Genomic DNA, 24,034 nt, shown 5'->3' with positions numbered 1-24,034 from the left:
CTCCCTCTCCCTGTGTCGGGCCGGCGCCGTGGGGCTCCGGGACCAGAGCCCGGCTCCCTCTCCCTGTGCCGGGCCGGCTCTGTTGGCCTAACAGAGAAAGGCCCCAGAGTGAGCCCCTCGGTGCCCTGTTGCACTCAGCGCAGGAGCAGGCTGCTCTGTTGGCCCTTGGCGCTGGGGGGCGTCTCTCGCTGGTGTCCCACAGCCCTTGGGTCTCTGCGTTGGGCGCGCTCAGAGCTGGCTGGGGAGAAGGGGCCGGTTGCAGGCTCTGTGCAGAGCCCAGCTGTGCTTAGAGGAAGTGGCCCAGGAAGGTTTGCACAAGCCGGTGAGACGCACGTGACCCTGGCAGCTCAGCGGGAGGAACTGGCTGCCACACCGCGCAGGGACGGACGCATCGCTGCAATGGCCCCTTGGCTGCCCACCAAGAAGGAGAAGTATGGAGTCGGTGAGTGATGCTACCTGGGCTGCAGCCTGGGCCACTCTGGCTGGGGGTGACTGGCCCACTGGGCCACCACAGAGCCTGTGAGAGCTGAGTGGGGCTGGGATGCCCAGCTGCAGGGCGGGGCTGCAGATTTTATAGCACTGAGCCCTGTCTGGGCAGCTCTGGCCTGGAGGCCCTGCGAGCTGGGCACAGGGCCCCGTGTCCAGCAAGCTCAGCCTCTGGGCTGGGGAGTGAGTGGGTCCCAGGTACCCGCGCTGGGTGGGACTCAGGGGGGCTGGTCTGGGGGGGGCAGGGGCTGAGCGGTGTCTGGGTTTGGGGGTGGGGAGGCTGAGCAGCATCAGGCTGAGCGGTGTCTGGGGGGGCAGGGACTGAGCGGTGTCTGGGTTCTGGGCTGGGGGCGGCTGAGCGGTGTCTGGGCTGGGGGGGCTGAGTGGTGTCTGGTCTAGGTGGTGACTGGGGACCGGGGGGCTGAGTGGTGGTGGGGTGTCCTCGTGTCTCCCGCTCCCCAGTGCCATGTTCATTTGCCCTGGGAGGTCAATGCTTTGGCTCTGGGGCTGGGGTCGCTACAGACCCACGGGGCACGCTTGTCCTAGGGGCTGTGAGCTGGGAACAGGCCTGGGCTCCCGCCCCCCACACTGGCCATTGAAAAGCTGATTGGCAATCAGGGTAACTGTTGACCCCTGAGGGGAATTGAGAACTGGGGCGATGTCCCTAGGGCCGAGGTGGATACTCTGTCCATTACGGAGTGTGGGGGAGTCTGGGCCTCGCACCCCCCACTTCCTGCGATTCACCGGGACTCTCAGCCAGGCAGTGACACAGAAGGTTTATTAGACGACAGGAACACAGTCCAAGACAGGCCTTGCAGGCACAGACAACGGGACCCCTCATTTCGGTCCAGCTGGGGGCCCCAGGGAGGCCACAGCCCTGTTGGTCAGGGTGCCCCTCTCCATTTCCCAGCCAGCTCCAAACTGAAACTTCCTCCAGCCTCCTCCCGGCTCCTCCCCCAGCCATTGTGTCCTTTGTCCAGTGTCCCTGGAGAGGTGTCACCTGGCCTCCAACCCCCCTCCTGAGGTCTCAAGTTACAGGCTCAGGTATCCTCCCTTACCCAGGGCAGCCGTCCCAATGCCCCTGCAACCTTCCCAGGTCAGTACTCCCCACTCAGCATTCACATAACACAGCACGAACATTCCCACTTCCTCACACCATCCCTGACAGGTTTTCTCTGCAGACTGGCTGCTTTGCTAGCAGCTGTTCTCCCTTGTTCTTGTGGGCCGGGCGTGGCCTGGGCCGGCCCCGCTCACCCTAGACAATCGCAGAGCTCCCTGTGGCGTGGGGATGAGTTCTACCCCCGGCCCCGCTCACCCTAGACCATCGCAGAGCTCCCTGTGGCATGGGGATGAGTTCTACCCCTGGCCCCGCTTACCCTAGACAATCGCAGAGCTCCCTGTGGCGTGGGGATGAGTTCTACCCCCGGCCCCGCTCACCCTAGACAATCGCAGGGCTCCCTGTGGCGTGGGGATGAGTTCTACCCCCGGCCCCGCTCACACTAGACAATCGCAGAGCTCCCTGTGGCGTGTGGGGATGAGTTCTACCCCCGGCCCCGCTCACACTAGACAATCGCAGGGCTCCCTGTGGCGTGGGGATGAGTTCTACCCCCGGCCCCACTCACCCTAGACAATCGCAGAGCTCCCTGTGGCGTGGGGATGAGTTCTACCCCGGCCCCGCTCACCCTAGACAATCGCAGAGCTCCCTGTGGCATGGGGATGAGTTCTACCCCTGGCCCCGCTCACACTAGACAATCGCAGGGCTCCCTGTGGTGTGGGGATGAGTTCTACCCCTGGCCCCGCTCACACTAGGCAATCGCAGGGCTCCCTGTGGCGTGGGGATGAGTCCTACCCCCGGCCCCGCTCACCCTAGACAATCACAGAGCTCCCTGTGGCGTGGGGTGAGTTCTACCCCGGCCCCGCTCACACTAGACAATCGCAGGGCTCCCTGTGGCGTGGGGTGAGTTCTACCCCCGGCCCCGCTCACCCTAGACAATCGCAGGGCTCCCTGTGGCGTGTGGGGATGAGTTCTACCCCCGGCCCCGCTCACCCTAGACAATCGCAGAGCTCCCTGTGGCATGGGGATGAGTTCTACCCCGGCCCCGCTCACACTAGACAATCGCAGGGCTCCCTGTGGCGTGGGGATGAGTTCTACCCCCGGCCCCGCTCACCCTAGACAATCGCAGGGCTCCCTGTTGCGTGGGGATGAGTTCTACCCCGGCCCCGTTCACACTAGACAATCGCAGAGCTCCCTGTGGCGTGTGGGGATGAGTTCTACCCCCGGCCCCGCTCACACTAGACAATCGCAGGGCTCCCTGTTGCGTGGGGATGAGTTCTACCCCGGCCCCGCTCACCCTAGACAATCGCAGAGCTCCCTGTGGCGTGTGGGGATGAGTTCTACCCCCAGCCCCGCTCACCCTAGACAATCGCAGAGCTCCCTGTGGCGTGGGGATGAGTTCTACCCCCGGCCCCGCTCACCCTAGACAATCGCAGGGCTCCCTGTGGCGTGGGGATGAGTTCTACCCCCGGCCCCGCTCACCCTAGACAATCGCAGAGCTCCCTGTGGCGTGGGGATGAGTTCTACCCCCGGCCCCGCTCACCCTAGACAATCGCAGGGCTCCCTGTGGCGTGGGGATGAGTTCTACCCCCGGCCCCGCTCACCCTAGACAATCGCAGAGCTCCCTGCGGCGTGGGGATGAGTTCTACCCCCGGCCCCGCTCACCCTAGACAATCGCAGGGCTCCCTGTGGCGTGGGGATGAGTTCTACCCCCGGCCCCGCTCACCCTAGACAGTCGCAGAGCTCCCTGTGGCGTGGGGATGAGTTCTACCCCCGGCCCCACTCACCCTAGGCAATCGCAGGGCTCCCTGTGGCGTGTGGGGATGAGTTCTACCCCCAGCTCTGCTCTACATGCTCCGTCCCCTCCTCCATGCCCGAGCAGGGACCCTGGGCTCAGCCCCTGACTCAGGCAGGTCACACGTGGCGCACGGCGAGCCAGGGCCTGCCAGGGCTGCAGCGAGCCCGCAATGCCCTGTGCAGCACCGCTGCTCCCCCATGCCGCCCGCCCCCGAGGCAGCGCCCTGCACAAGGCGGTGTCTCCTGCTTGCACCTCTTCTTCTTCCCGCTGGCTTTACCCAGCCCTCGGAGCCACTGTAGTCCGACATTGAGCCCTGGCCTACAACTGCAGCGTCCCTGGACGGGCAGAGATGGCGGGAAGTGACAGCTGCAGAACTGTGTGTGTAGCACCCGTGGGTGCCCTGGGGGTGAGCTGTTGCTCCCCATTCACAGGGGCTGCTGGCTGAGTCGGTATCCGCTCCTCACTGGCTCCTTCTCACCTGCCCTTCCCTCCAGGCCCAGAGACAGGGCAGCAACCCCCTGTACCCTCCGCGCAGCCCCGGAGACCCCCCTGCACCCTCCGCGCAGCCCTTGAGACTCCTCTGCAGCCTCCATGCAGCCCCTCTACCAGGGGAGGGACTCTCTGCCCAGCCCCCAAGACCCCCTGCACCCTGTGGGCTGCCCCTGAGACCCCCTGCACAGCCCCCCGAGCTCCCCACCAATAACACGTGCTGGGCATGGGGGCCGTACTGGTCCTCAGCGGCAGCAAGTGGGTTCTGAGCAGTATGGGTGGGGTCGGTGTGAGGTCTTGTCTGCGTGAATCCATGTGTCCGGGGTAGCTAGAGAGCCGAACCTCACCTCATATTCTCAGGTTGCATCACGATGGCAGCATGTGTTGGAGCCAGGAATAGAGCCGGGGGCTCCTGCGCTGTAACTGAGAGAGGGACCGGAGCCAGGAATAGAGCCGGGGGCTCCTGCGCTGTAACTGGGGAAGGGACCGGAGCCAGGAATAGAGCTGGGGGCTCCTGCGCTGTAATTGGGGGAGGGACCGGAGCCAGGAATAGAGCTGGGAGCTCCTGCGCTGTAACCGAGAGAGGGACCGGAGCCAGGAATAGAGCCGGGGGCTCCTGCGCTGTAACCGGGGGAGGGACCGGAGCCAGGAATAGAGCTGGGGGCTCCTGCGCTGTAACCGAGAGAGGGACCAGAGCCAGGAATAGAGCCGGGGGCTCCTGCGCTGTAACCGGGGGAGGGACCGGAGCCAGGAATAGAGCTGGGGGCTCTTGCGCTGTAACCGGGGGAGGGACCGGAGCCTGGAATAGAGCTGGGGGCTCCTGCGCTGTAACCGGGGGAGGGACCGGAGCCTGGAATAGAGCTGGGGGCTCCTGCGCTGTAACCGGGGGAGGGACCGGAGCCAGGAATAGAGCCGGGGGCTCCTGTGCTGTAAGCGGGGGAGGGACCGGAGCCAGGAATAGAGCCGGGGGCTCCTGCGCTGTAACCGAGAGAGGGACCGGAGCCAGGAATAGAGCCGGGGGCTCCTGCCCTGTAACCGGGGGAGGGACCGGAGCCAGGAATAGAGCCGGGGGCTCCTGCGCTGTAACCGGGGGAGGGACCGGAGCCAGGAATAGAGCCGGGGGCTCCTGCGCTGTAACCGGGGGAGGGACCGGAGCCAGGAATAGAGCTGGGGGCTCCTGCGCTGTAACCGAGAGAGCGACCGGAGCCAGGAATAGAGCTGGGGGCTCCTGCGCTGTAACCGGGGGAGGGACCTGAGCCAGGAATAGAGCTGGGGGCTCCTGCGCTGTAACCGGGGTAGGGACCGGAGCCAGGAATAGAGCTGGGGGCTCCTGCGCTGTAACCGGGGGAGGGACCGGAGCAAGGAATAGAGCTGGGGGCTCCTGCGCTGTAACCGGGGGAGGGACCGGAGCCAGGAATAGAGCTGGGGGCTCCTGCGCTGTAACCGGGGGAGGGACCGGAGCCAGGAATAGAGCTGGGGGCTCCTGCGCTGTAACCGGGGGAGGGACCGGAGCCAGGAATAGAGCTGGGGGCTCCTGCGCTGTAACCGGGGGAGGGACCGGAGCCAGGAATAGAGCTGGGGGCTCCTGCGCTGTAACCGGGGAAGGGACTGGAGCCAGGAATAGCGCCGGGGGCTCCTGTGCTGTAACCGGAGGAGGGACCAGAGCCAGGAATAGAGCCGGGGCTCCTGTGCTATAACCGAGAGAGGGACCGGAGCCAGGAATAGAGCTGGGGGCTCCTGCGCTGTAACCGGGGGAGGGACCGGAGCCAGGAATAGAGCCGGGGGCTCCTGCGCTGTAACCGGGGGAGGGACCGGAGCCAGGAATAGAGCTGGGGGCTCCTGCGCTGTAACCGGGGGAGGGACCGGAGCCAGGAATAGCGCCAGGGGCTCCTGTGCTGTAACCGGAGGAGGGACCAGAGCCAGGAATAGAGCTGGGGGCTCCTGTGCTATAACCGAGAGAGGGACCGGAGCCAGGAATAGAGCTGGGGGCTCCTGCGCTGTAACCGAGAGAGGGACCGGAGCCAGGAATAGAGCTGGGGGCTCCTGCGCTGTAACCGAGAGAGGGACCGGAGCCAGGAATAGAGCTGGGGGCTCCTGCGCTGTAACCGAGAGAGGGACTGGAGCCAGGAATAGCACCGGGGCTCCTGCGCTCTCTGCACAGACCTTCCTCCCGCCGAGCCCAGCCTGTGGCAGGAAGCGTCGCGTTGCAGGCTCCTGCTGTCACTTTCCTCTGTGGTATTTTCTGTTCCTGCTTTTCTCAGTAGCTGCCGCTTAGCAGATGAGCGAGTGGAACTGTTTCTGCGGTGGCCCCCCCGCAGCTGAACGGTCCCTTGGGCGCCCCGGGCTTGACCCCTGCCTGCTACACTCACGCAGGGTCCCAGCAGCTGAGCCAGACTCAGTGTCCCCGGTGGCTCCTGCTGGGCTCAGGGCCCTGCTCACCCAGCTGGGAGGCAGGACAGCTGGGGTGACCAGATGTCCCGATTTTATAGGGACAGTCCAGATTTTTGGGTCTTTTTCTTATATAGGCTCCTATTACCCCCCACCCCCATCCCGAATTTTCACACTTGCTGTCTGGTCGCCCTGCAGCCCAATGGCGAGGGGCTGGCCTGGGACTCAGGAGCTCCAGGTTTAGTCCTGGGGGGCTCCAGGACGTCGTTGAGCAGCCTCCCCAGGGCTCAGCACCCATCAGCAGGGTCAGATTTCGAAAGAGCCCCTGACTAGGGGCTGATCCTGGCCCTGTCTCTGCGCTGGGTGGGGAAATACACATTGGAGACAGCAAGGGGCCTGGATGCTGTGGTGATGGGACAGAGGGCTGTGGGGCTGTGCATAACAGTGGGTTGGCCTAGCCACTTGGGGTGCAGCTGCTGAGTTTTCTGTTCTTTCTGCTTAGGATCCCACAGGGCGGCTCATCCCCAGGGCATCTCCCCCGCCTGTCTCCCCTCAGAGCAGCAGCTGCAGCAGCCTGTGTCTTGTTTTGGGAGGGGTTTTTACAGCAGTACCCATGCGGGCATGTCAGAGATCTCTGCTGGGTGCAGCAGGCGGGGCGGGCTGGCCTGTAGTTCCTGGGGGTTCATTCCGCAGCCTGGCACCTGCCCCCGACACACCTCAGGTGCCAGCACACATGGCTTTACCCTGGTGCTGACGGGTCCCAGAGGCCCTGGCAGCCTCCTCTCTGGGCTCTTTCAACGCTGGGCCGAGGGTGCACGTTGGAGATAAGGCCTGAGACCTTGAACCTGGAAGTTGAAGTTTTGTGCAGCTCTTTGTGTGATATTTTATGCAAATTACTTAATGAGCTAATTTGCATGCTTAGAATTGTGCATATTTAATGGTTTGGCTTGTTACCACACCCTGCCCTGAGTGGTGGTGGGTGCTGGTGACCTGCGCTGTTGGCTGCTGAAGGCTGCAGGGGTCCTGGGATGGAGGGTGGGTGGCAGCTGGGGGTGGGACCCTGGTGCCAATAGAGGGTGCCCCTAGCTGGGCCAGTGGGAGAACCGGGGGAGGAGGTGCCCAGCTGCCTGCAGAGCAACCCCCAGTCTGCTAGTGCCCAGCAGGCAGAGCTGCAGGATGGGCAGAGCCAGGCTGCGCTGTGCGCGTGTGGGAAGGAGTGCCATGGGCGGGAGCATCCCTCTGGGCACTTGACAGCCCTGGTCCTGGGTACAGTGAAATCCCCACTCCACAAGGAAGCTGGATCCTGCTGTCCTCATCCCCAGCCTGCCCGTGCTGCTCATGCCTATGTCCCTGGCTGGCAGCACCCTGCAGATCTTCCCCCAGCCTCGTGGCAGCTCCCGGACCCACCTGCCTCCAGCTCCATCTGCACCCTCCATCCTGGCGCTGCTGAACTCAGACCCCTCGGGAGCCCCAAGACTGGCCACGCCGTCCCGGGCGCTCATCTGTGCAGTGTCATAGAGGGGTCTCTCCTGCCCCCCAGCCCCAGCCAGTCACTTCCCCCGTGACTGCGCTGCCCTGAGTACAGGCTGGGAGATGGTGGCAGCATGGGGCCTGGCACGGGCGGGGCGACAGCTCAGATGAAGGGGGCATGTTGCGCCTCTCGCTCTTGGGGGTGACTGGGGCTGGCTCAGCCTGGCACACCAGTAGCAGTGGTTGTGACAATGGGGCAGCACCAGGACCGAAGGGCGGCCCCACCCAGTGCTAGGGAACAGCTGAGGCAAGTTGTCCGCAAGGCACTGAGAGGCCGAGCTCAGAGAGCAAGTGTGCCAGGTTCCCCCTAGCCCCAGGGACAGGCGAGCTGGGCTGGGTGAGGCAGTGAGAGGGCAGAGCCACCTGCAGGTTGCTGGGGTCCGGAGCTGCCCCCTCTCACCACCCCCCTAACTCCCCTGGCTGTTGTTTTACAGCTTTGTGGAACTTTTCGGGCACAAACGAGCATCACCTGCCGCTGCAGATCGGGGATACAGTGCACATCCTACAGGCCTCGGAGGGTAAGTGGGGCTGGGCACTGAGAGTGGGGGAACTGGCTCCATATTCCCCAGGAGAATCCTCTTGGACCTCTCACTGCCTGTGAAACCATCAGCCACACTCTTCTTGAAATCGCGTCCTCCCTCGGCTTCTGGGACTCTGCCCTCTCCTGGTCCTCCTCCTCTCTCAGCTCCCTTCAGCAGATCTCCTCGTCCCCCTCCCGCTTTCTGTGTGGGGTCCCCTTCTCTTCTCCCTCTGCACCAGGGCTCTCATAACCCCATCTGCAACCGCAGAGTCAGTCACCCTCTCTATGCCCAACTCACTTATCTCCAGACTGTCTCCTTCAGGCCAAACGACAATCTGGGCCTTTCTCTCTGACGCCTCCTGGGGACTGTCTAGCTGCCAGCTCCGGCTCCTAGTCTTCCCCCAAGCCCTCCTTGCTTGGACAACGTCACCATCCTGCTCTGTCACTCAGGCCTGTAACTGGGGCATTGTCTTCACCCCGGCCTCTCGCCAGGTCCTCACTTGCAGCTGTGTGTAAATCTGGCTGGTTCTTTCTGCAGAGCATCTGCGAGACAAGGCCTTTCGTCTCCCTCCCCACAACTCCCACTCTCCCCCTGCTGATCAGGGCAGCTCCATTACTGATCCGTCCCGGCCTGCTCAGAGCCATGCAGCTCCTAGCCCATCATAGAATATCAGGGTTAAATTGGAAGGGACCTCAGGAGGTATCTAGTCCAACCCCCTGCTCAAAGCAGGACCAACCCCCAACTAAATCATTCCAGCCAGGGCTTTGTCAAGCCTGACCTTAAAAACCTCTAAGGAAGGAGATTCCACCACCTCCCTAGGGAACCCATTCCAGTGCTTCACCACCCTCCTAGTGAAATAGGGTTTCCTAATATCCAACTGAGACCTCCCCCACTGCAACTTGAGACCATTGCTCCTTGTTCTGTCATCTGTCACCACTGAGAACAGCCAAGCTTCATCCTCTTTGGAACCCCCCTTCAGGTAGTTGAAGGCTGATATCAAATCCCCCCTCACTCTTCTCTTCTGCAGACTAAACAATCCCAGTTCCCTCAGCCTCTCCTCATAAGTCATGTGCTCCAGCCCCCTAATCATTTTCATTGTCTTCTTCTGGACCCTTTCCAATTTGTCCACATCCCTTCTGTACTGTGTGGATCAAAACTGGACGCAATACTCCAGGCATGGCCTCACCAGTGCCGAATAGAGGGGAATAATCACTTCCCTTGATCTGCTGGCAATGCTCCTACTAATACATCCCAATATGCCATTGGCCTTCTTGGCAACGGGCACACTGCTGACTCCTATCCAGCTTCTCATCCACTGTGATTCCCCAGGTCTTTTCTGCAGAACTGCTGCTTAGCCAGTCAGTCCTCAGTCTGTAGCAGTGCCTGGGATTCTTCCATCCTAAGTGCAGGACTCTGCACTTGTCCTTGTTGAACCTCATCAGATTTCTTTTGGCCCAATCCTCCAATTTGTCTAGGTCACTCTGGACCCTGTCCCTACCCTCCAGCGTATCTACTTCTCCCCACAGCTTAGTATCATCTGTGAACTTGCTGAGGGTTCAATCCATCCCATCATCCAGATCATTAATAAAGATATTGAACAAAACCGGCCCCAGGACTGACCCTTGGGGCACTCCGCTTGAAACCGGCTCCCAACCAGACATGGAGCCAATGATCGGTACCCGTTGAGCCCGATGATCTAGCCAGCTTTCTATCCACCTTATAGTCCATTCATCCAGCCCATACTTCTTTAACTTGCTGGCAAGAATACTGTGGGAGACCATATCAAAAGCTTTGCTAAAGTCAAGATAGATCACATCCTCCGCTTTCCCCATATCCATAGAGCCAGTTATCTCATCATAGAAGGCAATCAGGTTGGTGAGGCATGACTTGCCCTGGGTGAATCCATGCTGACTGTTCCTGATCACCTTCCTCTCCTCCAAGTGCTTCAAAATGCATTCCTTGGGGGCCTGCTCCATGATTTTGCTGGGGACTGAGGTGAGGCTGACCGGTCTGTAGTTCCCCAGATTCTCCTTCTTCCTTTTTTTAAATATGGGCCCTAGATTTGCCTTTTTCCAATCATCTGGGACCTCCCCTGATCACCACGATTTTCAAAGATAATGGCCAATGGCTCTGCAATCAGATCAGCCAACTCCCTCAGCACCCTCAGATGCATTAGATCTGGACCCATGGACTTGTGCATGTCCGGCTTTTCTAAACAGTCCTTAACCTGTTCTTTCACCACTGAGGGCTGGTCACCTCCTTCTCATGCTGTGCTGCCCTGTGCAGCAGTCTGGGAGCTGACCTTGTCTGTGCAGACTCAGGGCAAAAAAGCATTGAGTACTGTAGCTTTTTCCACATCATCTGTCATTAGGTTGTCTGCCCCATTCAGTAAGGGTCCCACAATTTCCCTGACCGCCTTCTTGTTGCTAACATACCTGCAGAAACCCTCCTTGTTATCCTTCACATCCCTTGTTAGCTGCAACTCCAGTTGTGCCTTGGCCTTCCTGATTACACCCCTGCATGCCTGAGCAATATTTTTATACTCCTCCCTAGTCATCTGTCCAAATTTCCACTTCTTGGAAGCTGCCTTTCTGAGTTTAAACTCACTGTTAAGATTTCACCGTTGAGCCAAGCTGGTTGCCTGCCATATTTGCTATTCTTTCTGCACATTGGGCTGGTTTGTTCCTGTGCCCTCAATAAGGCTTCTTTAAAATAAAGCCAGCTCTCCTGGACTCCTTTCCCCCTCATATTAGCCTCCCAGGGAATCCGTCCATCAGTTCAGTAAGGGAGTCAAAGTCTGCTTTTCTGAAGCCCAGGATCTGTATTCTGCTGCTCTCCTTTCTTCCTTGTGTCAGGATCCTGAACTCAACCATCTCGTGGTCACTGCCTCCCAGGTTCCTATCCACTTTTGCTTCCCCTACCAATTCTTCCCAGTTTGTGAGCAGCACTGTGCCCACAGCACCCTCCGCTGGCTCCCGCTTCTCCACTGGATCCAACATGAGCTTAGCTTTCACGGCATGACCCATCCCCACGCTGCCTGTCTGCGTTCACCTCCCATCAGCCCGTGACACCAGCCTCCAGGACTCACTTGTTCCAGGTTCAAACAAGCTCCTTGGTGCCTTCTCCCCTGCCCCCACACTGGGGAACAGCTCCCTGTAAACCTCTGAAAAACTAACTCATTGTCCGGCTTCAAACCCCCTGAGCACTCTGCTCTGCCTCCCCGCCGACAAAAATACCTGAGAGTGATTCGGGGGCTGGTGTGCTGAGACCACCGCCTGTCACGCTGGCCATGGTCTGGTGGTTCTCTTGGCTCCCTGGTGGTCTGTCTCCGCTCGTCTCTTGTACACGGGTTGTCAGCTGCTTGGGCAGTGCCTCTCTGTTCTGGGTTTGGCTCCAAGGCGCTTTGAGACACAACAATACACAACAACAGCAGCCAGCCCCTAGTAATACTTCCCCTCAGCAGCCAGTCCCCCCACTCCAGTCTCCCTAGCCACCGCTCCTGCTGGGAGAGGCCTGGGCTGGGGTAGCTGGGAGCTCCCCCCAACCCAGCCAGGGATCCTGCCCTGGCCCCCACAGCCCCCCCTGCTGGGAGAGACTAGGGCTGGGGTAGCTGGGAGCTCCCCCCCAACCAGGAATCCTGCCCTGGCCCCCACAGCCCCCCCTGCTGGGAGAGGCCTGGGCTGGGGTAGCTGGGAGCTCCCCCCCAGCCAGGGATCCTGCCCTGGCTCCCACAGCCCCCCCTGCTGGGAGAGGCCTGGGCTGGGGTAGCTGGGAGCTCCCCCCCAACCAGGAATCCTGCCCTGGCCCCCACAGCCCCCCCTGCTGGGAAAGGCCTGGGCTGGGGTAGCTGGGAGCTCCCCCCTAACCAGGAATCCTGCCCTGGCCCCCCACAACGCCCCCTGCTGGGAAAGACTGGGGTTGGGGTAGCTGGGAGCTCCCCCCAGCCAGGAATCCTGCCGTGCCCCCCACAGCGCCCCCTGCTGGGAGAGACTGGGGTTGGGGTAGCTGGGAGCTCCCCCCTAACCAGGAATCCTGCCCTGCCCCCCCACAGCGCCCCCTGCTGGGAGAGACTGGGGTTGGGGTAGCTGGGAGCTCCCCCCTAACCAGGAATCCTGCCCTGGCCCCCCACAACGCCCCCTGCTGGGAGAGGCTGGGGCTGGGATAGCTGGGAGCTCCCCCCAGCCAGGAATCCTGCCCTGCCCCCCACAGCGCCCCCTGCCGGGAAAGACTGGGGTTGGGGTAGCTGCGAGCTCCCCCCTAGCCAGGAATCCTGCCCCCCACCAGCACCCCCTAGTGGGAGAGGCTGGGGCTGGAGTCACCTGGAGCTCCCCCCAACCCAGCCAGGAATCCTGCCGTGCCCCCCACAGCGCCCCCTGCTGGGAGAGACTGGGGCTGGGGTAGCCGGGAGCTCCCCCCCAGCCAGGAATCCTGCCCTGCCCCCCCCCCAGCGCCCCCTGCTGGGAGAGGTGCTCTTCTTTCAGAGGCCCTTGGTCTCACTGGCTGCTGTTCTGCTTGCAGGCTGGTACAGAGGGTACTCGCTCAGGAACAGAGCCACCTGGGTAAGTGTGCTGCTCCCCGCGGTGCAGAGAGGCTGGGGTGCTCGTCCTCTCCATTGTCCGAGGGCCGGGCCCCACAGCTGCTGTGGGGCGCTGGGGACACAGCGCGTGGCCTGAGGCTGAGCTCCCGCTCTCGCTGCGTGGCGTCCCCTGCAGGAAATCACGGGCCTTGCGGGGAGTGACTTTAACCTGGTGTGGGGGCTCCGAGCCTCCCCCTGACATCTGCTCCTGGACCTGGCCTTAGGTTGACCCACATCCGACTGGGTTCGGGGGTTCCCGCCCCATGGGGGCTGACATCCTGCCCTCTGACTCTGCCCCCCAGATCAGGGTCGCTGTGCTGACAACTTCTCCTCTCCCCAGGGCATATTCCCTGTCACACTGATTCACCTGAAGAGCGCCCATGTGGAGCAGAGGGGGTAGGTACTGGGGCGGGGGGGCAGGGAAGGGCTCTGGGCTGAGTCAGCGAATGTTTTACTGGTCAGGGGGCTGGGTCCTCCCTGATCTGCACCTTATTTGGCCCATCACCGCCCCCCCCCACCGTCCCAGTGCTCGGCCAGGTCCTGCCCCCCCAGCCCCCGTCCCAGAGCTCAGCCGGGTCCTGCCTCCCCCCCGTCCCCATCCCAGAGCTCGGCCATACCCTGCCCCCCGTCCCTGTCCCAGAGCTTGGCTGGATCCTGCCCCCAACCCCGATCCCAGAGCTCGGCTGGATCCTGCCCCCAACCCCGATCCCAGAGCTCGGCTGGGTCCTGTCCCCTGCCCCCGTCCCAGAGCTCGGCTGGGTCCTGTCCCCGCCCCATCCCAGTGCTCAGCTGGGCCCTATCCCCCCTCTCGTCCAAGTTCTCAGCTGGGCCCTTTCCCCCTCCCCCACATCCCTGTGTTTGGCCAGACATCTTGCCCTCCCAATCCCAACACTTGGCCAGGCCTCTCCCCTGGCATGAGGTGGGGCAAGCAGCCCAGCGCCCCAGGTCTGTGCCTGGCCTGGTTCTAAGCTCTCTCCCCATGCCCTGCCCCAGCCTGGTCCATGGGCTGCTTGCAGTAACCAGCCTGCAGCTCTGGGATTCGCTCCCCTTATCACCTGGCCAGGCCGGGGCTCTAGCCGCCCAGTGGGTCCCTGGCTGGGGTGGGCAGCCCCCTCAGACGGCAGCTGGACCCAGGGAGAGCGATGCAGGGTCTCAGTGGGGCTCCCTGAGGCTGATGGCTGGCGCTGCCACAGGCTGGGGCAGAACTCCGGGGCAGGCGGGAACTGGGGCTGCTGAGCTCAGGGACCCCCATGTGGTGGGCAGGGATGGGGCTGAGCCTCCTCGCCACGTGCAGGGCTTGGCCTCACCAGTTCTCTGGCCAGGGCGGAGGAGAACATTGTGCCGGTGGAGATGCCGATGGTGCAGGAAATCACCACCACGCTGCGGGAATGGGCCACCATCTGGAAGCAGCTCTACGTGGTGAGAGCCTGGGGCCCAGCATTAGGGAAGCCACAGGGATGGGCCACCCTCTGGGGATGAGCCACCCTCTGGGGATGGGCCACCAGCCCTCAGCACAGGGAGGGGAGGGACAGGGGATGCACAGGGCAAGCGCCAGCCTTTAGGAGGTTGAGTCCCAGGCTGAGTGCTGCGGAGAGTCAGAGATAGGGGGTGTGGGAACCGCAGGGGGCTGCAGGGGCTGCGATGGGGTCAGGAATGGGGGGTGTGGGAACTGTGGGGGGTGGCTCTTTGTCTTTGGGATGGGGACTGCAGGGGCTGCGATGGGGTCAGGAATGGGGGTTGTGGGAACCATGGGAGGTGGCTCTTTTTGGGATGGGGTCAGAAGGGGTCAGGGAAGAGGGGCCACATGGCTTGGGCTCTCCGCTGCGAGGGTTGCGGGTGATCAGCTCTCTGGGATCAGGCATGACTCTTGCCCCCTTGTTCCCCTGCAGATGGGGCAGAAGGAGCGATACGGGCAGGTCAGGAGGATGATGTGTGAGCTGGTGGAGAGGCGCTCGCAGCTGCTCTCTGGGACGCTTCCCAAGGATGAGCTCCTGGAGCTCAAGAAGGAGGTGACCAGCAAGATCGACTACGGAAACAAGTGAGAGCAGGCAGGGGGCAGGGAAAGGTGGGGCTGAGATGGGGGGGCCAAGGCAGGGCATGGGGCCGGAGAGGGGTTGTAGGCGGGGGCAGGGGTGGCTGGAGAGGGACCAGGAATGGGCACTAATACGTGGTGTGAGTGCATTGGAGAAAGTGAGAGCATGGGGATGGAGATAGCCCGGGTGTGCGAGACACACGTGTGCAAGCAGCATAGGGTGAGCGAAGACCCAGGGGACAGGGAGGGCCCCGCAGTGTGTGGATCAGGAACAATGAGGGGGTTGGGGGTCATCCGTGGCGACCACTGGCATGATCCTTGCTGCAGTCCTGGGTGAGGCCTGTGCCGGCCCCTTCCTGCCCCAAGGTGGGCACCTGCTGGGCATGCAGGCTGGACAGCCAGGGACCAGAAGGGCTGGGCGTTTGCTCCGTGACAGCGTGGCTGGGTGCTGCTCTGAGTGCGGCTGGGCCGGACCAGAGGCCTTGGAGAGTCCAGGTCCCTGACCTGCATCTGGAGTCGTGTTCATGCCCCACCTTGTGCACTGCAGGATCCTGGAGCTGGACCTGGTTGTGCGTGACGAGAATGGGAACATCCTGGACCCCGACAGAACCAGCGTCATCAGCCTCTTCCATGCTCACAAACAGGCCACTAGTATGATCAGTGAGCGCATCCAGGAAGAGATGGTGAGTCCCAGCCCTGGCCCCCTCGCCCGGTCCCTCCTCCTGGACGGTCTCTGCCCCACTCCATGCTAACAGGTGTGCTGGCCCTGCCCGGCTGAGAGGCACTGCCCACGGGAGTCCATACACAGAGAAGGGGAGTTCCAGCCCCCTGCCAGGTTGCGGGTCTCCCTGTCCCACCCAGCCTCTGTGCTGAGCTTCAGGCTGTCCTGCTGCCCACCACTCTGGGCCTGGCTCCAACTAGACCCCAGGCAGGAGCCAGGCTGGGGAGGGGCCAGGCAGGTGGGAGTCTTTTTGGCCTTAACCTCTGCCCGTCTCCCTGCAGTGCTCTCAGCACAGCGAGCTGGAGTGCAGTGCTCACCTGGCCTCGCCCTCCCACAACCTCTACCTCTGCGTCCGCAACTTCGTCTGCAACATCGGAGAGGAGGCACAGCTCTTCACGGCGCTCTACGACCCCGGCCAGCAGAAGATGATCAGGTACCTGCCCCAAGGGAGGGACACGGGCTTACACCCTGCTCTGGGGGCCTCACCAGGAGAACCCTGGGCCAGGGCTGCTGCTCTGATGGGACCTGACTGACTCCTGAGCCTTGGCCCACGGGGAGTTGCCAAGTGACCTGCTCCTGGGTAAGTGATCCTAGCACCTGGCACTGTGGAGGTCAGCAGTTTCCAAACCAGACCTGGAGCAACAGCAGAGCCACTGTCCTGAGCCACGTGAGCCCAGATGGTTTACCTGGGACATCACCCACTGGCCGATGACTTGTCTCCTCTCTCCCACCCCTGCCCACTGACTGGCTGGTGATAACCACCCCTCCCCTTCACCCCACTGACCAGAGATAACTCACCCCGCCCTCCATTGACTGACCAGTAGGGTTGCCAGCTTTCTAATAGTACAAAACAAAACACTCATTCCCCGCCCCTTCCCAGAGGCTGTGCCCCTTCTCAGAGGTCCCGCCCCCACTCCCTCCATCCCCACTCCTGCCCTCACTCGCTCTCTCCCACCTTCACTGGGCTGGGGCAGGGGGTTAGGGTGCAGGACAAGGTGAGGACTCCGGATGGGGGTGTTGGCTCTGGGGTGGGGCCAGAAATGAGGCGTTCAGCGTGTAGGAGGAGGATCAGGGCTAGGGCAGGTTGTGGGAGGGAGTGAGGGGTGCAGGCTCTGGGAGGGGGCTCAGGGCTGGGGCAGGAGGTTGGGTGCGGGAGGGGGATCGGAGTGTGGGCTCCAGCTGGGCGGCACTTACCTCAGGCAGCTCCTGGTCAGCGGCACAGCAGGCTAAGGCAGGTTCCCTGCCTGCCTTGGCTCCATGCAGTTCCTGGAAGTGGCCAGCATGTCCCTGCGGCCTTTAGGCGGAGGGGCCAGGGGCAGACGCTGCCCTTGCAGTTTTAATTGGCCGTGGTTCCTAGCCAATGGAAGCTGCGGAGCTGGCACTGGGGGCAGGGACAGTGTGTGGAGCTTCCCTGATTGCCCCTCTGCCTAGGGGCTGCAGGGATGTGCTGGCCACTTCCAGGAACTGCGCGGAGCCACAGCAGGCAGGAAGCCTGCCTTAGCCCCGCTGCGCCGCCGACTGGACTTTTAACAGCCCAATCAGTGGTGTTGACCAGACCCGCCAGGGTCCTTTCTCGACTGAGCGTTCTGGTCGAAAACCGGACACCTGGCAACCCTACCGACCAGTGATAATTGAGACCTCCCCAGTGACTGACCAGTGATAACCGACCCCACCACCAGTGACTGATCACACCCCCACAGTGACCGACCAACTGGTGAGAACTGCCCCTCTCCCCCTGTTCAGGGAGGGTTGTCCTGGCAGGAGCACACGGACCCTGCCCGGGGCCAGGGAACTCCTCGCTGAGGCCAGGGCTTTTGGCCCTTTGCTGAGTGCCTGAGGCTTCATATGGCGTGAGACCCGATGGGACTCAACATGTTGCCATCCTAACCTGAGGCAGCAGGGGGGCAGCCAGCGGGCCCAGGGGCTCGGCAGCTCTTTCTTTCTCTGTAGGGAGGGCAGACAGCCTTCACCTTGGGGAAGCCATTCCTCCTGATGCAGCCTGTCTCTGGCTCCCCCTTCCTCTCTCGCTCTCACACCAGAGGATGGTTTTTAAAGGTCAATGGAGCCTCTAACTGGCCTCACATGTCTCTGGTTAACCTGAGGTCACCTGTTTTCAGCTTAGAGGAAACAGGCCCTTCACCCTTCCTGGGCCCAGAGATCTGCCCTGCCCCTCTCTTATATCCGTCAGGACTAGTTTGTCCTGCGGGTGCCCAGCATGGCGCACAGCCCCCAGCTGTTCCAATACGCCTGCAATAACCTCCCTCCTGGCTGCGCTGGCATCTTGTGGGCTCTTTTGGTGTTGGCTGCCCAGGGACCCACGGTGTCTGGTGTCGGCTGCCCAGGGAGCTGCCAAGGGGGACGGTAGATGTACAAGTGGGGAATTGCCGTCCCATGGGAGTGTTTCTGCCCACAGGGACCTGTGTGACGAAAACTGACCGGTTATTGTTACTCTGTGTCTCCTGACCCTAGCCTTGCCCTCTGAACCCACTGCCTTTATACTGAGTGTTCCCAGGGTAAGGACTCTGTGATCTGCTTTACCCTGCAGCCCTCGCCCCAGGGCCAGGCACTCCTGCGCTCCAGGTCTCAGCTGTGCTGGGGCAGTTTGTTCTGTGCTCACTGGTCAAGTGCGTCTCACAGCCCCCTCTAGCAGTGGGTCCCCATTGTCAAAGGGCTGGTCCACACTACGGGGGGGAAATCGATCTTAGATACGCAACTTCAGCTACGTGAATAACGTAGCTGAAGTCGAATATCTAAGATCGGATTACTCACCTGTCCACACCGTGCAGGATCGATGTTCGCGGCTCTCCCTGTCGATTCCGGAACTCCGTTGGGGTTGATGGAGTTCCGGAATCGATATAAGCGCGCTCGGGGATCGATACATCGCGTCCAGACTAGATGCGATATATCGATCCCCGAGCAATCAATTTTAACCCACCGATACAGCGGGTAGTCTGGACGTGGCCAAAGTTAGACTCAGGACTCACAGTTTGTCAGACCACTCTGTTTTATTAGCACAGCGCTCCGCTAATACACCCAGATAATGTGAGCACCATGCAAGACACAAACTATTTTATTTATACAGATAGAAGAGCGGGAATTAGACAAAGGGACAAAGAAAGCAAAACAGTAAAATTCACCTGGGGCACAGCATGCATATCCTACTTCCTTACTAACTGTTATCGATCTAAGGCTAATACTTCACCAATTGCCCTTAAATGGTGCAATTGTTCTATGTTAATGTCTGTATTCCTGACACCTGGATTGCAGCATTTCAACAATTTTGCTTAAAGGTACAGACAGCATTTCTTTAATCCTTTTTATTTTCACAATATAATTCATTCTACTTTCACACCACCAAGCCTCATAGTCACATGTAGCTCAAATAACAGGTGGGTGCTGGGGAGCCAAGGGCCAGAGTTCGGGCTCTGCAGAGGCCCTGTGTTTGTGGAAGCACTTTGTGGATCCATGTGATGGGAAGGGATTTGTGTGAAAGTGGTTTCCAGAATATACTCAGAGACAAAACGCCCTTCACACAGGAGTGAGAGCGAAAAGCCCCGGGGTGGTCACCCATCACACACTGCAGCTGTGGGTCTCCCCTGGGCTGGATTCTGGGGAGGCAGAAGGGGGGTGCTGCTGAAAGACAGAGGAGAGAGGGCTAGACGGAGCAGTGCTTGGGGAAGGCCAGGCTGAGCCAGCGCCAGGCAGCTGAGCCAGGGCTGCAGGTTGGACAAAGAGGTGGCAGTGATGGACTTCCACTGAGCCCATGCTCAGGGGTCCCTGGACAATTGGGGACCCCCTAGAAAAATGGGCACCCCCACACCCTGACCTGCTTCACCCACCCTCCTGGCGTTCCTGCCAGGGAGCGGGGAAAGCCCCTGCGCCCAACCCCATTTCCCTGGCAGGAGTGCAGGAGGGGGGACAGGGGGTCCCCACTTGCTCTGGCCCAGGGCCGTACAAAACAGTAATCTCCCTCTGTCCAGGACAGCGGGCACCAGCCAGGGAGCAGCTTCAGGACTAGCGAAGCTGGATTGCAGGGAGCGAGACAGGGGTCCCTCCAGAGCAGAGCAGTACACAAACCAGGGAAGGTGTGAAAAGAGCTGATGGGAATGTGCAGTGCTTGCAGATGGGCTGGCTCTGAGGGGTTGGGAATGGGGGTGCTGGCTCCAATCTGGCCCCAGGATGGAGGGATTGGCTGGGTGGTGGGGGCAGGGAATGGGACACTAGCCTTTCCTCTGAGGGGATGATGGTTCCTATCCGGCTCCAGGATGGAGGGACTTGCTGAGGGTGTGGGGAACAGGACATGGGGCCGGTCCTTTCCAGGGGGTGCTGGCTCCCATTTGGTCCCAGGGTAGGGACTGGATGGCTGAGGGATGGGGAATGGGATGTGGGGCCTGTCCCCTCCAGGGTTGCTGCCCAGTCCTCACTTCCCAGTGTCACTGGTTGGCCTCCTTACTGCAGCTCAGAGAGCAGGGTGCTTCCCTGCCCCCCTGGCTGACCACACCTGAGCTGTGCCGATCTGGGGCTTACAGAGAAGCCTGAGTTGTTTCCAGGGGTGTCATGTCCCACTCCGGAGAGAGAGTGGGAGCCTTGGCAGCCCCCTGCAGTACTTGGCCCAGAGCCACTCTGCCCCCTGGCGCTGCCGCCTCCTCCGCCCACGAGAGTCACTGCCATAGGCTTGGCTGTTAAACGGGGGTTGGTTCTTGGGCCTTGCCCCATGCAGAGCTCTGCTCCAGGGCTGTGTGGAGCTTGCCATGTGTCTGCCTCCTGTCCCACCACATGCCATGCTCCTCCAGAAGGAGGCTTGCTGAGCGCGTGCTTTGCAATCAGAGCTGGTTGCATCTCCAAGGCCCACGGCTCAGATGGGATCCCCAGTACCAGCATTACGGCGAGGAGGACTGTTAGGACAGGCAGCTTCCCACAGTGCCACCCAGTGGATTCAGGGGGCCTGGGACAAAGCAGTTTTGGGGGGCCCTTTCCGTTAAAAAAAAGTTGCAATACCATAGAATACTATAGTCTCATAGGGGCCCCTGCAAGGCCAGAGTCCTGGGGCAAATTGCCCCACCTGCCCCTCCCCCGCCCCCCAGGCAGCCCTGGCTTCCCACAGGGCTGTTTGAGTAGGACAGGGGCTGCCTAGGTTGTGCTGGATTGGAGAGGACAGAACATGTGGGGAAGGGGATAAAGCTTGGCCCTCGCTGTTTCTCTTTCACTGGGCTTGAGCATCGGACAGGGCCCTGTGTGGGAGCTGGCAGAGCCTGCGTCAGCTGCCCCCATCACATCCCCAGGGTGCTGACCGGGCCTAGCCTCTTCTGCTCACAGACCCTGTGCTCGGTGGCTGTCCCCTCCTGTCTGTGAGCCAGAGGCCCAGAGCCACAGTCTCACCCGCCCAGCTCAGGAGAGCACCACCCCTGGAGAGACTGGCCAGAGCTGGATCCCAGGCTCTTGGCTGTGTCCTGCTGACGTTCTCGGGTTCTCTTTGCAGTGAGAACTATCTGATCCGCTGGGCTAGCACGGGGGTCCCCCAGGACATCGAGTTGCTCAACAACCTGAAGGCCATCTTCACGGTGAGCACAGGTGCCCTCTTGCCCGGCCTGACAGCATGCCTCTTGCATCCAGATGCCTGAGCCAGGGGGCTGCACAGAGCCTGCCCCACAGGACCAGTAGCCCAGCAGTCCAGACATGGACGGCAAAATGCCGGATGAATGTGTCTGTCTAGTTACAGGGATTGTTTATTTTTCACAATATGCCTACCATCCCCCACAGCTGGGTCACCATGTCCCCCCCCCTCCACCTGGGTCACCATGCCCCTCCCCATCCTCACCGCAGCTGGGCCCTATGCCCCTCCCCCACCGCAGCTGGGCCACCATGCCCCTCCTCATCCTCATCATGGCTGGGCCACCATGTCCCTCCCTGACCTTCCCCCACCTGACTCCCAGCCCCCCTCTCCCCCCTGCTCCCCCTTGAATGGCCCTTGGTCCCAGTGCTCTGCTAGGGTGACCACCTCTGCTGGATGAAAATAAGGGAAAACCACGTGACAAATGCGGGATAACACTTTGTTTTAAGGAACATTTTAGGGAAACCCCAGCATGCCATGTATTCCTCTCTCACATCTACGTTTCTACTGCCCTTCAGTATACACCTGCAATTACTTGACGCAGCAACTGAATGTTTAAAATGGTCTCTAGCCTCAATGTTAATACATTTCAGTCCATCTGAAAAGAAGCAGTGTGTGCTCACCCTAGCTTCTGGTTCCTCCTTTAAATCTTTCCTGTGGCCCATTTCCTCTGTGACACTCAGACACCAAGGCCCCTAATTGCCCCCCTCCCACCGGGCTTTCCTGTGGGCCCATCTCCTCGGCTGGGGCTTGCCTTGGTTTCTCGCAGGCCCCAGGCAGGGGAACAGAGGGGATGTGGCTCCTAGTGACCAAGGCCTGATCTGCACTAGGCACTTACATCCCTATAGCTCCGTCTTGCAGGAGTGCAGAGTGGCTCTGGGAAAGTGGCCTATCTCCCAGTGCAGACAGCACTAGGTCAATGGGGAGGTGGGTCACTTGTGCCAGCAGGAGAACCCCTCTTGTCGGTGTGGGCAGTGTCCACACTGAAATGCTGCAGCTGCTCCGTAGTAGCGTTGTAAGCGTATACCTGTCCCGAGCTGTATTCTCACAGCACAAGCTGCACCGAGACTGACCCCAGGAAGGGACCAAGGCAGCTGGCCAGAGAAAGGAGAATTTTATATGTAAATGAAGCTGATAAACAGCATGAGCACAAAGCCAGCTCCCACCCCACCATGTTCTTCTGCTGTAGCTGATCATCCAGCCCCTCCCCGACCCCTGCACAGCACTTGGCCCAAGTGAGGTCCGGCTGCAGGCATAGGTCCGTGTACTGTCTCCCACATGAACAAATCAGGAGCGGCTGAGGGGGCCTGCTCATTTCCAGCATGTCAGGCTGAGCTGAGTCCACCATGCTCGCAGGCAGGTGTCCTGGGAGGGACTCGCTCTGTTCTATCACTGCTGCCTTGTGCCCTTTGGCTGCTACACGGCTTGTGCACAGGCTGAAGCACCACATCTCAGCGTGTCCCTCTGACTCACTAGAGCTCTGCTCGGTGCCCCCTGGGGACCTATCCCCCAATTCCCAGCGGTGCCCAGAAGCAGTGGACTCTGGGAGATTTTGAAAGGCCAGGGGGAGGGGGGGATTGTTAGCATTGTCTGAGCTAGGCCCCTAGTGCCATCCATCCCCACCAGTGCTGACATGGCGTCCCCAAGCTGGCATCAGAACCCCCTGGGGTGGGACGTGGAATCCGCTGGCCAGGCCTTTGTGCTCTGCTGGGCCTTTCTTTGAGTTTCTCTCCCACTCCTCAGGACCTGGGCAGCAAGGACTTGAAACGCGAGAGGCTCTTCCTGGTGTGTCAGATTGTGCGGGTGGGGCGCATGGACCTGAAGGAGACCTACACGCGGAAACTGAGCACGGGCCTCAGACGGCCCTTTGGCATCTCGGGTGAGTGTGGGCCCTAGATCCATTTGTTCCTGGCTGACGGCGTGCAGCAGCCCCTGGCCCCAGCACTGCTGCCCATCCATTGGCCGCTGAGCCAAAGGGCTCCAGCTGGCTTGGCCTGTGTTCCTGGCCTGAGGTGGGGGCTGCACGGCCGCAGTGTTAGCCTGTCAGCCCGTGACCTGCCCCGGCCCTCGCCTGGGCCAGCATCCCTGCTCACTGCCAGATTTGGCCCCCTTATTTACAGCTGAAGGTGGGGAGAGGCCAGTGCCATCCACTCACACCCAGCCCATCCCTTGGGGCAGAGCAGAACCTCTCCCCAGAGCCTCTTCCCCAAGGCTTTGTCAGGCTGCTCACAAGTGTCCCAGTGCTGGGCTCAGCCCTGCCCAGGAGGCTGATTGACAGGTGCAGCTTTTGTCTCAGACTGTAAAGCCAGAAGGCACCAGTGTGACCACCTGATCTCCAGCGTAACACAGGCCACAGCTGTCTCTGTGCAGGGCGTTTCTCTGAGCTGCAGCTGAAATTCCCCTTTTGAGTTTGCCCTCAGTCTGCTTAGTAGTAACACACACCTAACACACCTCCCTCAGTGGGCTCACACCCCTCACATGTGTGGGCTTTTGTCACATCCCCCTGGGCTGTCTTTGTGCTGAGCCAGACAGACTTGGCACTTCCTGTCTCTTTCAGGCCCCTCCACGACTCTGGGGCTGCTCCAGCTCCCTGTGGTTTGTCACTGTCCTTCTGGCCCTTAGAGACCTGGGGCTGAGTGCAGGGGCAGGGGGTCTCCCAGGGTCAGAGAGAGGGGGACTCTTCCCTCTCATTGTTAGTGATCAGAGGACAATAGCGTCTCTCTCCTGGAGGAGGGCAGCAGGCGAAGCCACTGTGGGGAGGAAGCCAGTGATCAGCCATATCAGAGGTGAGCTCCTGCTGACATGTTGAGAGGCCTTTGCTTGTGCGT

General features: G+C 61.1%; 1 protein-coding gene across 1 annotated transcript in view; it reads left to right on the top strand.

Moving 5' to 3' along the window:
* The first annotated feature begins 359 nt into the window (after window positions 1–359).
* The window catches only part of LOC115643208 (dedicator of cytokinesis protein 2-like), a 298,187-nt gene continuing 274,512 nt past the window's right edge, over window positions 360–24,034 (top strand). Inside the window, exons 1-10 of the mRNA XM_030547079.1 lie at window positions 360–442; window positions 8,180–8,263; window positions 12,785–12,825; window positions 13,183–13,238; window positions 14,165–14,261; window positions 14,732–14,880; window positions 15,422–15,557; window positions 15,877–16,028; window positions 21,075–21,156; window positions 22,950–23,085. Of these exons, the coding sequence (XP_030402939.1) occupies window positions 400–442; window positions 8,180–8,263; window positions 12,785–12,825; window positions 13,183–13,238; window positions 14,165–14,261; window positions 14,732–14,880; window positions 15,422–15,557; window positions 15,877–16,028; window positions 21,075–21,156; window positions 22,950–23,085 (976 nt within the window). The 5' untranslated portion in view covers window positions 360–399. The remainder of the gene's footprint in view (window positions 443–8,179; window positions 8,264–12,784; window positions 12,826–13,182; window positions 13,239–14,164; window positions 14,262–14,731; window positions 14,881–15,421; window positions 15,558–15,876; window positions 16,029–21,074; window positions 21,157–22,949; window positions 23,086–24,034) is intronic.

The sequence above is a fragment of the Gopherus evgoodei genome, unplaced genomic scaffold (assembly GCF_007399415.2).
Source record: "Gopherus evgoodei ecotype Sinaloan lineage unplaced genomic scaffold, rGopEvg1_v1.p scaffold_52_arrow_ctg1, whole genome shotgun sequence".
In the NCBI taxonomy this organism is placed as follows: domain Eukaryota; kingdom Metazoa; phylum Chordata; order Testudines; family Testudinidae; genus Gopherus; species Gopherus evgoodei.
Note: the sequence above shows the minus strand (reverse complement) of the source record. Positions and strands in the feature narration are given on the sequence as shown.